The 15,151-nt window shown below is 41.9% G+C and overlaps 1 protein-coding gene across 2 annotated transcripts in view; it reads right to left on the reverse strand.

The window, feature by feature from the left end:
* LOC307269546 (RAS guanyl-releasing protein 2-like) overlaps nt 1-15,151 on the reverse strand; it is a 44,226-nt gene that overhangs the window by 12,319 nt on the left and 16,756 nt on the right. For both annotated transcript variants that reach the window (XM_080052524.1, XM_080052525.1), the window contains exons 7-13: nt 14,882-15,055; nt 9,321-9,437; nt 7,412-7,693; nt 2,362-2,436; nt 1,665-1,787; nt 585-700; nt 298-439 (exon numbers count right to left, since the gene is read on the reverse strand). In XM_080052524.1, coding sequence (XP_079908650.1) covers nt 298-439; nt 585-700; nt 1,665-1,787; nt 2,362-2,436; nt 7,412-7,693; nt 9,321-9,437; nt 14,882-15,055 — 1,029 coding nt within the window. The remainder of the gene's footprint in view (nt 1-297; nt 440-584; nt 701-1,664; nt 1,788-2,361; nt 2,437-7,411; nt 7,694-9,320; nt 9,438-14,881; nt 15,056-15,151) is intronic.

Genomic DNA, 15,151 nt, shown 5'->3' on the forward strand with positions numbered 1-15,151 from the left:
CAGAGACAAATAATGAAGTGCAGATAGATAGTCTATGAGGCTACACAGCTTCTGAATTGCTTGGTGAGCCTAACTGACCCTTGACCTTTTTTTTTTTTTTTTACAGCCAATTGGCTTTTAAACAAAGTAGTTCACGTGCCATCAATTATAGCAAAATCAATACATTTGAAAACCCAAAAGCAAACTAACCCAAAGATCCATAGGTTTTATTTAAGGCCTTTTACGGCAGCCTGGAGGGTGTTTCAAATCACACAGATCACTTTGGGATTTACATGTAGTGGTGAAGCGTTTACTCACAAAGCCGGCGCAGTGCTCGCAGAACGTGGGCTTGACGTAGGTGCTCTCGGTGAAAGTATGGATGAAGCCCATCTTGCAGTTAAGCAGGGAGCTGGCTTTCATAAAGTAGTCTATCATCTCCTCTCTGCTGATCTTGCCGTCTCTGTGGGAGGGGAGGAAAGAGAGATAGAGAGAGAGAGAGGAGCTCAATACAAGACAGATTGGGTCTGGGGTTCTTAAGCCGGTTGAGTCTGTGAAAAACTGCAGGGACTTTTAACGACATTGCATAAATCTGCAAACACACTCACTGGTTCTTGTCCAGCTCTCCAAACTTGCTGAGGTAAGGGAAGTTGTTCCTGATTGCTTCAAATTCATCCCTGGAGATGTGGCCGTCACCGTCCGCGTCAAAGTTTTTAAAGACCGACTATAAACATGAGGAGTTGTGGAGGTTAATGAAAGTGTGAATCATGGGTTGACTTTCATTTGACTGGATTATTTGAGCGCTCAGATATTTATTTTTTTCCACTTTAAAACATTATGAAGAAAAAAAAGATTTCTAACATCTTCTATAAGAATTTGCAGTTTGATGCCAATTACAGAGCCCCCCTTCATGTTTCTGCCTAGTTACTAGCAAAGCTTATACCTGATAAGGTGGGATGTAGGTTTTTTTTTCTTCTAATTCAAACTACTGACAATTTGCCAATGTTCATCACATAATGTTCAGTCACAAATCTTTCCTTTGAGGGTATGCTCTAATATAGGAATTATTGGAATTATAAAGGGAGCCCCAGTAGCCAAATCTTTAGAAATCATACCATAGACGAGAGCATTGACATATAACAACCTACTATTGAAATCAATTAGATAACATTCTTGTTGTATTTAAAGGTGGAGTCCGCAATTCTGGAGAAAGGTTGTTGTAAAAATATGGCTGTATTTTAAGACCAGATTTCTTTGTTCAGCACACACACACACACACACACACACACACTGTACAAACAGGTAGCGGATGGTGAGGAGAAATTCACTGATTTTGCCGAAAATGATTTTACCAAGCTTTCTCCAGAATCGCTCACTCCACCTTTAAGTCTAAAGCCACAGGGAGCCCATGTCATTTTTCAGTTCCAAGGGAAATGACCCAAAAAAGGATTTACAATGTTTCCGCATGACCTTCCCAGCCTCGGCAATTATGGAGGGAAAGGATTACTGCATGCCTATTTGGCCGAGAGCCGAGACCACTTCACACTTATCATGTCAAGACGGCGCTGGTGGTGTGGATAACAAACGATAATTCACCCCCTCAGCCTTCCTAGTGCCATCTCATTGGAATCCCCCAACAGGTTGTAATGAACCATGTGTTAAAAATGGCCTGAGAAAGAAAAACTCACCTCCACCATTTTCTCTATGTGTTTCTTGATGATGGTTGGGTCAGCGTTGGGCTTGACAGACACAGCCCACTCATCGATCATGGTGGGCTTAGGGTCGGGCGCAGGGGCGGGGCTGGAGCTCTGCTGCAAAGAAAAGAAAAAGAAAACGAAAGACCATGAGATCAATATCAACCAAGGGAAAGCACACATGCTGTCATCTCACACAGGGGGGGGGGGGGGGGGGGAAGACAAGAAAAGACAGCTGCAGTCCAGAGTCAAGGGTTAATACAGACAAATCAAAATGTCATGAGAGAGGGAAGACGTTTCCTATATGCATCTGTGACATTTTCTACATAGCAGTCAATATGGATTTAATTTTTCTGAATAGCTGGATTTGAAATCTGATATTCAGAATCACTCTGAACTTCAAAGAATGCAGAGGAATCATTTGCCCAGATGTGAACATGTTCACAGGAGGTGAAAGCGTATCGTGTGTACTTGTACATCATCATGGAACACTGAAGCTGTCTGTAATGCAGACAGCTCGGCAGGGCAAGCAGCTTCATAAAGTAGGCCAAGTGACACCTCTCAAAAGGAAGAGTGCAGTAAAAAATCAGGAACATCCATCACTTTCCAACAGGTGTATCATATAGCCACATAGATATTGGAGAACAGGGCAGCTACAGGAGCCTAAGTGTGCCTCAGTGTATCTGCTCACCGCTGGCTTGCGAGGTTCTCTCTGTAGAGACATCTGGTAGATCTCCTCCTCTGTATGATACTGGTCCAGAGACACCTGTGCAGAAGAAGACATAGGGAGCATGCAAGGGTGTGAGCATTCTGTCTTTAAAGGACCCAGTCCCCTTATTTTATGTGTCAAGAGCTGAGTTAAAGTGAGTTTAGACTCCCCTCTGTATATGAACATGGCATCTTACCAACGTTTGTTAGTTCCTACAAAATGAAGTGCATATGATGTGGCCGAATGCCCTAAAGGCTAGTTATTGCACCAGAGAGCTAGATTATTTTGCTATGCATGCTGTTCTCCAACATCAAGAGTTATCATCCTTTTTCTTAAGAATAATTGAGTTATTTTACAAAGCTTCAACAGGATTTAGACAGCTTCTCTGCATTCCCAGCATTCATTTCCACCAGAATATAAACACACTCCTGCTCAGTTTTCAGGCAAAGGCAGCGTTTTGAAGGGGCTGCTGTAAATATTAGTGAAATAGACACAAAGTGGCCATGCACAGCTGTTGTGTATCGTCACTGAAACAGCTGGGACCAAGCTGGAACTAACACTCCCCCATACTTCATATCTTTCAGCTTAAATTACGATGGAAATGGGAAAATGAAAATAGTTCCATATTTTGCTTCCCTAAAACACAGTATCTAACCCTACCATGCACAGATGATAACACGCTTACAAATCAATAATCAACCCAGAATATGCAGATGAGCTTTATTTGAATAAAAGCTATTTGTGGTATCTGCATCTGCTTTTTAGTAATACATTGAAGACTCAAAAGGAGATTTACATTTTCTTATTTAAATCAAATGCCTTCTCTCGCACACAGACCTTTTTGTGAGAAACATTGTTAATTAGAGCCATCTGTTACATTAACACAGATGCTATGGCAACTGTCTTGAAGTGTAACAAGAATTACCGAAGCAGTCATTGGTAATAGAATGGAATCGTTCTCAGCCTCTCTCCAACAATGCTTTAAGAAATGTTTAACCTGTAAATTGAATAGAATAGTGTGGCAGACTGGAGATAAGGTAATGATAAGATGTGCTAGTGGAGACAGGATTTAAATAGATATGTATACTATGTATGTGTGCAGGTATTAACAGGTACCAAATGCTGCAGCAGGTTAATAATACTCAGAACACTGTGAGGCAGAATCATGGGATGGTGATTCTTCTTATATTTAGAGCTGCTAAACTGGGAATATCTGCGTGAGACGGATCTGTATGGCTGCCTCCACTTCAGCCTGAAAGCTGAGGTGCTGTTTTACACCCCGGGGTGTATGTGTCACTAATTTTCTGGCAGGCGCAGAGTTTCCTGGATTTGAGAAGGGAGGCGGGGGGGGGCTTTTGAATTTAAACAGTCCTAAAAGATTGGTCACGAAATGTGGCTATGCCATGCGGGATTCTTGCTGGCTCTCTGCTTTTGTGTGTGTGTGTGTGTGTGTGTGTGTGTGTGTGTGTGTGTGTGTGTGTGTGTGTGTGTGTGTGTGTGTGTGTGTGTGTGTGTGTGTGTGTGTGTGTGTGTGTGTGTGTGTGTGTGTGTGTGTGTGTGTGTGTGTGTGTGTGTGTGTGTGTGTGTGTGTGTGTGTGTGTGTGTGTGTGTGTGTGTGTGGACCTCACCTCAGCTCCAAAAAGCTGAGGTGAGGTGCACCGGGGAAGTTTGCTGGACAGAGTCAATATCCAATTATCTTACGCCCTTGCTTATTGGACTTGATATAACCGGAGTCTTGCTTTGGCTCAAAGCACGGAGGTAGAAAGCAAGTCAATAAATCCTTCAAAATGACAGGCATGCCAGAGAAAGGGAGCTAAAATAAGCACACAACGTTGTAAAAAAAAATACTGTTTCCTCCTTGTGAGTCATATTTGTCAGCCTTTGAAATGAAAGCCATTCTATTAAACAATAGGGAGAACAATTTACAGTTAACCTTCTCCCTTAATGCTGTAAGCCCACTACATCAGACGACCAAACAAGAACAAAATGGGTTTTATCTTCCCCATTACATTTTTTATTTAATGGCTTATTGATACAGGATTGTAATCTTAGTACAGAGAGTAATTTAAGAAGATGGGGAGGGAGAGAGAGGGAGAGAGAGAGAGATAGCAGGGTTTTGTCAGTGAAGACAGAAAAATAGTAGAACTGTTCTAAAGAATGATTGTATATTTTTAGAGTTTAATAGAAATTCAACAAAGGACGTCATAACAAGGAGAGATAAGAGAAAAACACAGAATGGTGACAGAGTGTGTCACCGTACTGTCACAACACGGCAACGAGATCTCTTTTAATTAAAAAGCCTGTGCTGCAAAAGTGTGGCGATTCCAAAAGGAGATAGCCATTGTGCCGGGATCGCATAGATAAAGCGCTCTGACAGCAAAATCCCCTTTAGTCTTTCATCAGGAAACCGGGGAACTGACAATAAGGTCTCAGCGCCGGTTAATGATAATAAGCTTAAGTGAGGGTCAGTGAACAGATAAAGAAACAGACTCTTTCCGGGGCTGAATAAAAAGCCTAATTCGAAAAATAATTTAATTTGGCTACACTTGTCAAACAGAGTTCTAGAAGTTAATGCTTAATGCTCTGTATCGCGGAATGTTGTTGTTGTTAATCAAATGTATACCTGTATGTAATGTATGTCTTTTAGTTTTTTCGGGCTTGTGGCTTAAAGCTACTACGAGTAAGTCGGCACGTTGGCGACACCTTTGAACAAAAGCGGTAGTATTTTTACGACGCCAGCTGTTTTCTAGCTCGTGCTGGGAGTCCAAGATTCAAATAATCAGGAAGCAATATGGTGCGTGTCCGTGTGTTGAAAGTGTGAGGGCACCGGACTCTTTTCGGCTTCCAGAGAGTGGTTAGTGACACAGCTTCAACTAATGCCAGTAAGTGCTAAACACACCTGATTGCGATGAGTTGATGCATTGTCACCTCTCACGTAGCTGAACGAGTCCGTGTCCGTGAGATGGCAGTTAGTTAGTAGTCTATGGATCACGATGAGGTAATGTGTTTATGTTGTTGTAAATAATGACTATTTCAGATGAATAATGGTCATCTGATGATGCTGGTGAGGCAAAGTAAACTGTGTTTTAGTAGGCTACCGCTCATTCATTTAGGAGTAAACACTGCAGTCTAGATTCGCTCCGTGAAATTGTGTATACGTTGCTAGGCAACGCCCTCCCGCCCGCCTATCACTCTCCCGTTTAGCTTTTCTTCATTGCATTTTCTTTTTTTTCTTTGATGGTTCAGCCCCGTTATCAGTCATTATGACTACAAACAACTGTCTCAAACAAGGCTCCCGCTCCCCTTCCCTCACCTAGAGCCATAGGCTTCTCAATTCACGTTCCTGCGCCACACTGAAATCTGCGACCAATACGGATATGTGACCATAGAGCATGCACGCGTGAACCGAAAATCGGACTGGGTGTACGACCAGATCAAATGCAGTAATAAAAACTATATAAAAACGTCTTTCTTTGCACTGATGGTCTCGTTTGCTGTTAAAGGTAATTTATGATTATGAGAGGAAACATGAGGCTGTTTAAAAGATATTTAAATGTTACTCGTTGCCGCTTTAATGTTTTGACAGAAAAGCCTGCATTACGACGTGGGTTTGAAAAAAGTATACATTTAAGAGGCAAGGAAGGTGAAAGCTACCAAAAAGTATTCATTAGAAATATGGAGGAAGAAAATGCTTTTACTGTGGGCTGAAAATGACTGTTTGAGCAAAGCGCCGGTCTCTTCTGACCTTTTCTATGAGTCAGGCAGTCTGGTTGATAACATTTTTGCTGGTAATTGCTCAAATATTTTAGGTTGCAAAGAGCCAGTGATTTTTTTTTCTCTCTTCTATCATATCGAGTTTCAATATAATGACTCATATATTTGACTTTATTTCTCACTGGCTGTTCTGATCCCCTCTGTATCACATCTGTTTGAAACAGATGCGAGCCGGAGGGGTCATTGCTTTGAATGCTTTGGTTACAGATAATCTCTGGCCCTGTGTCTGTACACAGATTTTTTTGTTCCCAGCTGGCTAATGTACAGTCGAGTCTGATCGTGAGCCAATCAATTCAAGGCTAGAGCTTATTCTTCGTCTCAAACTGCCAATTACGCCGGCTGGACGCAAAAGTGTTTGTCCTTCTCAAAGTTTTTTTTCCCCCTCCTCCTACTTCAATGCTGTTCTTGTGATTGCTTTGGAATTCTGTTGCACTTTATGATTAATGACAAATAAAGAGCTCATGACTGACCCTGAATTTATCCTGAATTTGACCCTTTGTGAGTTGTTTCTTTTTTTTTTTTTTTTTTCATTTATTTATTACGGCTCACGGCCATAGCACATGGCATGGAGCACACAATTCAACTGAAATCATTACAAAACAAAACAATGGTGCACGGCAGGGAAAAACAAAACAAAACAAAAACATCACTTAAACAATGGCAAAACATTTCTCAAAAAGGCACCTGTTTTAACAATAACCCCTGGCCTACTTGCCCTCAAAAGCGAAATCAATTTGGTCATGGATGGAAAATAACCATAATAATTTGGCAGGTACTTTTTTCTAAAATACATTACATCTAATACAAACCAAACATTTGTCTTGGATGCTGCACAAACATCTGTATATATCACGTAAACATATTTTTCATTTGATTTAACATTGTTCTATGTACAGTATCCTATTTCATAACAGTTATCATTATCAATTTAATTTCCATGTAGAGTATTCTTTTTCGTATACATTTCATTTTGCATGCTACCTTATATATTTATTTGGTGCACCTTATCTCTACACTTTTTCTGAACTGTGTCTTTGAACAACTGTTATTGTTTATGTAGGTCTCTGGCTGCTCTCTTCACTAGTATGTTTCTCTTAAACACTTTCTTCTTTTTTCATTACATTGTCGAAGGGAGCCTCACACTCAAGAAATGCATTGCCCATGACTGCTGCTGTAATTGCTGTGCATATGACAAATAAACCATCTCGAATCTTACATCAATTTCATTCTTACATTCTATCCAGTGTGTCACCCTTACCGTGAGAAGGTTAAGCAGGTCCGTGTTAGCATCAATGTTGGGCGGTGTGTTTTGGATCATGGCCAGCTCTTGCAGGATGGCATACAGCTGTTGGGTCTTGTTCAGGTTGACCCTGGTTTTCTCTTTGTCGGCCCAGTCTGTCAGCGCCACGTGCACCGCGATCAGGTCCTTCAGGTGCACGCCGAGGATGGGGAACCGAAAGCCCGAGCACTCTGCGAAGCGCCTGCGGTACTGGCTGTAGTTCCCGCACGATGTCACCAGTTCGATGAGGTTGTTAAAAACCTGCGGGGTGGAGATAAAAAGGTGGAGAATGCTTGTTGTCAATACGGGTTAATATCTCATCACGATCTGCTACCTGTACGTACTGTGAGTGTGCGCTGAAAACCAAAATCCAGTGTTTATGCACAGTATAGGCTCTGTCAACGGGCATGTTGCTAGCTACGGTGGGCCCACTTTGTTTGTATTCCCTTTGTTTACATACCAGTTAACAGAGCCTAAGCTGTGTATCAACACTTGAATTGTTCAGTGCACACACAGAACGGACAGGTAGGAGATCATGAGGAGATATTCACTGCTTTTGACAAAAGGTTATTTAGGCAACAAGCGTTCTCCAGAATGGCTGACTCCATCTTTAGAGGATGCGATTAATTCAAGGAGAAAGGTTTGGCAGAATGGAAGGGGATGACATGGAATGAGATAAGAGTTAGCAGGAATCAGAAAGCCTGTCTTAAGCAATATCTCTTCAGAAGAGTAAAACACATTCCGGAGAACATAACTCCAGATGGACTTACATAGTACGCCAATGACACACTGTAACTCCCCCAACTGTTGCAATGCAGTTATATGGCTCAAATTCATACTTCTGAAAAGTCACTGTGTAGGAGTAATCGGCACAGATAAAGAGATTGGCAGCTCACTCAGGGGAGACGTTAGCCTGGCATTCCCAGACCTGCCACTAGGCGCTGGCAAATTAAATTTGCTGCGCGTGTTGGTCTGGACACGCTCCGTTGAAGCTTATCAAGAAAGCCAGAAATCTGGCGGGCGCGCCAGAGCCCCTTATATGGTACTCTGGGGAGGACGTAACCGGATGACGACAGTGACGTGCATGCGACGTCGAAGCCGTGATAGTAAACATCAGAGACGGCTGCGGATATGTTGTGTGAGTTTGAGACTGCTTTGGCCTCGACCCTTAACGATTTGGAAGACGGCACTCAAATCTTTCATTAGCAAGTAAGTGGAATGTTCTATTTTGCCGACCGACAACGGCAAACGTTTAATTTAACAGTTTAACAGCTGTTCGCTAAACGAAAGGGGCTTACGTCGCCTTGTGCATCGCTCTGATTGGTTGTAGTGCTATCCAACTGCGTGCAGTGGCATTTGAAATGCACGAGTAGAAGCCGCCCCTTGAGTTGGAAATTACAATTGATCGTCGCCAGACCCTCTATCGTTCAAGATATCAGGGTCTGGATTTCCAGGCTAGGGAGACGTGGCTTACCGAATCAAGTTTCAGAATCACTTGTTGTCAAAATCATTGAATATCTCCTCACAATCTGTTACCTGTCAGTACTGTATGTGACTAAACAGAAATCTGGTGTTAATACATAACCTTGGCTCTGTAAACGGGCATGTAGAGTGGTCCCCCTTTGTTTACATACCCGTTTACAGAGCCTATAGGCTGTGCATTAACACCCGATTTTTTTCAGAGTGCACACAGTACGGACAGGAAGCAAATAGTGAGGAGATATTCACGGATTTTTGACAAAAGGTTTTGACCACAAGCGTTCTCCAGAATCGCTGACTCCGCGTTTACCTATGAGCATGGACAAGCAGCGAACACTGAATTTGACTGGTGGATCTTTGTTTGTGGATGTCAGATATATATCAGTGATGGATGTGAGTTAAACAGCACCTTGTTGGTCTCTGCGCTGATGTGGGCCTGTGTATCTTTGAGGCGAGAGATGGAGCTGTTGCTGAGGCCGCCCACCACCGCCATCAGCGTGTTGAAGTTCTGCAACTGCAGCAGCTTCTGTGGACCAGAAGGAGGAAGAAGGAGGACAAGGGTTACAGTGAGCCAGTATAGGAATGTATCAGCCACTGCCAAAAGAAAAATATTTTGGGAAGCAAAACAAAAAAAAGAGAAAAGGTTGTACAGGTTTAAAAATATTGTCAGTGTAGGGAATTGGAAGAGATAGATTCAGGACAGGAAGAGAAACGCTTTAAATGTCACTTATTATGCAAAATGCACTTTTTCATGTGTTTTTAACATTAATATGGATCCCTGGTGAGACTAGAGACTCCCAAAGTATTAGAAAAACCAACTCTCTCTTTTTATCCACCTCCACCTTTCTAAAAACCTGTGTTACATTTTTCGGTTCAGATTTGTTTTACCCCCATATGATGTCACAAGGGGTAAAGCCACTCCCCCCCCTCATAACCAACGTAATTTAGCAGTACTACCAACTGTGATACCCCTAGTAACCCCTGATTCTAACTGGCAGTTAGATTAAGGGCCAATCAGAGCAGACAGGGCTTTTTGGAAGGCAGGGTTCCAGGTTCAGAGAGAGGCTAAAAAGAGATGCAGCGATGGCACTGGGAGACATACAAAAGGTTTTTTGGACACTACACCATTAAAACAGTTTCTAGTAGTTACCAAAATTACAATTTTAAAACAGAAGATGTGAGCTATGTGACCTTTAAAATATGCAGGTTTTGGAGTAATGCTCAGCAGCCCACACGCACATCCCCCGCGTGAACCCGCTTTGACTACACACACCACGATATTACTGAATGTTGCGACCCGTCTATGTCAAACTTAAGCTAACACTTTGTGAATGGCACGCCACGGGGGCTCCAGGCTGCCCTTCAGCCTGCGTAGGATCTCCCTGAGAATCGATGAGGGTCGCAGCTGTGTGGGAGGGCTGCCAGAGGGGATCATTTGATTCAGCTAAGACACCCTTTACAATCAATTGGCAAAACTGTGCGGAGGATGGCCCAGCATCTGCAGAGTATGGTTCGCTTAAACTGCAAGTCGAGTACATGTGCCCGTCAGCGTAGCCTAGTAAAAGGTTTCATTGTCAACAGGCCAGGGCTTTACATATGGGTGTATACACAAATACTGTGTGTCTGATCAGGGTTATTATTACACAGTCGAATGGTGATGCAGTGTATTTATCAAAGCCTGAAGGCATATGCACACAGACCACATTGTGAAAAGGAATCGTAATGGAGCTTTTCAATGGGCATGCCACAGACTTCTTTGCATGTTTAATTCTAAGACAAGTCAGTGCAGTTAAGAAGAAGGCTCATTTGCATGAGTCATTTGTACTGTGCGCCCCACAGAGTTGCTGAAATGGGACCCATCCAGCACATCCCGAGGGAACCATTGGAAAATGTCAAGTGTGTCAGGGCTGCCCTCTGTGCTGCCTCTGAATACATTTGAAATCAGCTGGAACCTAATTTTTGTCCCCGCCGCGCACACGCCTGGCTACATTTCCAAATACCAAAGTTTGAGGCATTTCAAATTGGCAAAGAATTAACAAGGGAGTTTCCAGCAGAGATGCTCCGTCCCTAACGCATCTACATAAATGTTCCCTCCTCTGTATGAATGACACCTTCCGACGGGACGTCCGGACGACTGCATTTCAAAGTGGGAAACGCTGATCATCCTAATGTGAACACACTTATCTTTACAGCAAGTGAAATCATGCTTAAAATGAACTGGAAGCACATTGGTACAGACCAAGAAGGCAAAAAGCAATTGACACAAAATGTGCATAGTACTTATTGTGTCGTGCTAACCAAAACTGATCAAGGATTAAGCCTTTTACATCCCATTGTTAACTGCCAGTATATGAAAAGTTCATATGTCTATTGTGAATAGACCCAACTCAAAGAACCATTCGTTACAACCTAGGTATGCTGAAGAGCATTTCTGAAGTACACAACAAGTGGAACCTTGAATTGGGCTGCAGCGAGTGGCACTTCTGTCAGCTAAAAATAGAAAACTGATGCTGCAGTGGGCTCGGGGACCACAAACATCGGAAAATAAAAGATTGGAAAACTGCTGCCTAGACTGATGGTAGAGGGTCAGAATTTGGTGGATCCACCCTGCCTTGTATAAATGGTTTAGGGTGCTGGTATGGGATGTTTTCTTGACACACTTTGGGCCCCTTGGTACCAATTGAGCATTATTTAAACGCCACAGCCTACCTGAGTATTGTTGCTGACCATGACCACTACACCACAGTGTACTCATATTTAAATTTTATTTGTATGCCTTCTGTTTTAGTCATTTAGCTCACACGTCAACGGGTCAGAATCGGCATCTGTCATCACATCTTTATTGTCAATCACTTAACACTGTAAAAAGGTCCAAGTGTTCAGTATCAAGGAGGGTGAAACACAGATTACTGCTGGGCCCCCCTGACAAGAGCCCTGCTGATGTGTTAGGACCACTGGTGTGTCAGAGGGAGGTGGTGAAACCTGAGACCCTGCTAAATAAACTATGAGAGACCGTGGTTTTCTCTCTTTGTAAATGAAGAAAAGAATAGATGGAAAGTGTGTATGGCAATGTCAAAATCCAGGAGTACATTTGGGTAAGAAATGAGGCTGCATTCACAGGTTATCAGCAGTGTATCAGCTCCCTTGGAGATGATTGAATCGTAGCAGAGAGGAAGAGAGCCCAGCCCATCTGGCTATACCCAAAGCAAATGATAACATCAAACTGGAATTGCACCAATTAAATCGAAGTCCATTACACCATTTAAAGGGGATGTTTCTTTCGTGAAATAACGACATTCTCCACACATATGTGCAAGAACACCATAGAAGGCAGCAAGCGGGCAGTTTAGATTTTTGGCCATGGTGGGGAGAGACCAGATTAGATTAAGATTAGGATTAGAGGCATTTTGACCCGCAGATGACCGTTGATGATTTCAGTCGCTGAGCAAGAGAATTGAAAGGATAAGATAAATGGACGGATAAAAGATCGTCTTCCTTTCATTTAGGCAAGGTTTTCATTTAAACCTCCTACGAGGAATATTTAAATGTTTATGAAACAGTCAAATTTTTCCTCTGATAATTGTAAATGACCTGTAACATAAAACGGGACCATCAGCGAACATAATTCTATTTTCATATAGTTTTTATTAATGCCTTCGCTAGAGTAAGATTTACAAGGAACTCAGACAAAATGATTAAGAGCAGTGTTTCCAGAATGGTACTTACTTAAAGTTTACTTTGCTTCAACATCGTCATATTACCATTATTAATCTCACATAGTCACATACAATTACATTACCTCATCGCAATGCATCCTGCAGTCTCTGTTTCACTCACCTCCAAAACAAAATGCACGCTAATTCGGCACACGCTTGGGAAATGGTGTTGGAAAAAACACCACTTTTGTCCAAAGGTGCCGCTAGAATCAACAAAAACTGAAAGTTCCTCATAGCCACTTTAACTACTCAAGGGTGAAATCTTTGCAACAAGCAAATGTTTTTCAGGCCATGGTAAGAGACCTTAGAAAAGAGGGGAGCACTCAGTGAAATGAAGGCAGTTTGGACCTAATTAGCAAGAAAAAGATTTACTGACTTTTCCTCTGGCCCCACAGTAATGTTGTGAAATATACTGACAACTATTGAACGGATAGCCATGCAATGTGAAGATATTCAAGTTCCCAAGAGGATGAAACATATTGACTTTGGTGACCCCTTATCGGCAGGATGTCCAAATGTTCAATTATTCAGTAAATCGTGGAATCCTACTGATTGGTTTATGACCAAAGTAAATACAAGACTAACAATGTGCACATCATCTTTAACTGTATGTTCTGCTTAGTTCAACTTAGCAAATGGCAGTACACCAACACACTGAAAAAGATGGTGAACTTGGTAAACATTTCTTGTAAATGCACTTTGCATTGTTAGCATCTGAGCACACTGATTCTAGCATTTAATTAGCACTCATTCCAGTTAATTAAGAACATTCTTCAAATTCCATGTTTAGTTTGATCAAATTCTTCTTTGGTTAGAGTAACTTTAAATGGTCCATGTGTCCGAAAGTGCACCACAGTTAGTTTGTTTGTTTGTTTGTTTGTTTCACTCCCACCATTTAGTCATCTCTCTGCTTGATATTTGACATGCAGCTGTGAGTACACCACCTGCAGACACTCCCCACTGATTGCTCTATTTTAAGATGCATCCCTGAATTCTTTCTTTCTGATCAACAAAAAGTGCATATACCGTTTAACAAATCAATGACACAGAGTATGTCTCATTTTCTATTAGCATTTTGCAGTAAATAGCTATTTCTCTTTTGGCAATTATTACATTGAATTGAATAATTATAAAAATCTACTTAAAATTCATGTGATTTTCTGTCTTTGAAAAAAAAATCCATGCTGCTCCCTAGTTTGGTACAATTTTTGCAACCCCCAAAGGTTCATTAAAACCTTTTGGATAATGCCAATTAACCAGATAAAAACAAGTCTTTTACTAGAATTCCTGGAGACGCAATGTTTTGTGACAGCAGCATTATTTTCAGTAGCTCTCAGTAGGCTACTTAACATGCTTGTACTAAAGGCTTTTTAAATTAAATTCACTTTGTCTCACAGTTCAGTCCACCGTTAGAAAGCACTTTTGTACATATTGTCCATCTATTTCACCCCTTTATTTTTTAGACTTCTATGGATGTAATGCCGCCCCCTGTGATCTTCGTAGCCTGCATCTCCACAGTTAGCCTCAGCTTAGTTGTGTTCTGTTTAGTTCTAGGTTGCACTGGCCATTTTAGATTAGGCTTTAGATTCTATATATAAGTAATTTTATCTGAAGATTATCAAAACAAATATTTTCTCTTTGCTTGTTCATTTTGCCCATGAATTCTTTCTCCCTGAAAAAATTCCAGTAATTTGCTCATGTTGATTGCTTATTATTCAAATAGAAAAGAATTACAGTTATTTTGAATTCCCGTCTCTGCCTCGGTCATTAAAGAATAGGCTTGCCTTATATAAACATTGTTAATCATATTCAAACACAATCAACATCCCATATTATGGTATTTCCTGGAGTTTAATTCCTCAGGTGGCGTTGTCGGCCCTTCCCCAATTATCTTGTGTGTGCAAATCGTCTCTTCTCTGTCAGGCCATCACTAGTCCATGTATGTCAAATATGTTGGTAGGATGAGGGTTAACACTATCTAATAAAGGTGAGAAACACCCAATATAAATCAATCAATATCTAATCATCTCCTATCAGCCTACTTCTACATGCACACTGAACACCTCAGCTAACTCCAACAACATTGCTAGCTTTCTCTTAAAAACCTTTTGGAAGTAAACACTCTTTTAGTAAATGGGCCATAGCAGACAGACAGACACTCTTCCAGGAGAGACAGACAGACAGACAGACAGACAGACAGACAGACAGACAGACAGACAGACAGACAGACAGACAGACAGACAGACAGACAGACCTGAGCCACTCTGATGAAGTGTGCGATGACTGCAGCTCTCTGCGGTGCGGTGGGCTTGCTGAGCACCATGAGTTGGATCCACTGGGACACACTGTTGAACAGGGTGATGAAACGCTCCAGGATGGGGTTCTCCACCGTGCAGCCGTGCATCACAAAGCTGTGGTAGTCCTGGAACTGAGCGGGAGAAAAGGAACCCATTATAGCCTCAGAAATGTTGCCGTGCATTTACAATCAACATCACAGTCAGCGAAAAGGTAATACATTTGACAA

Source organism: Ammodytes marinus (genome assembly GCF_949987685.1).
Source record: "Ammodytes marinus genome assembly, chromosome: 23".
NCBI lineage: Eukaryota > Metazoa > Chordata > Actinopteri > Uranoscopiformes > Ammodytidae > Ammodytes > Ammodytes marinus.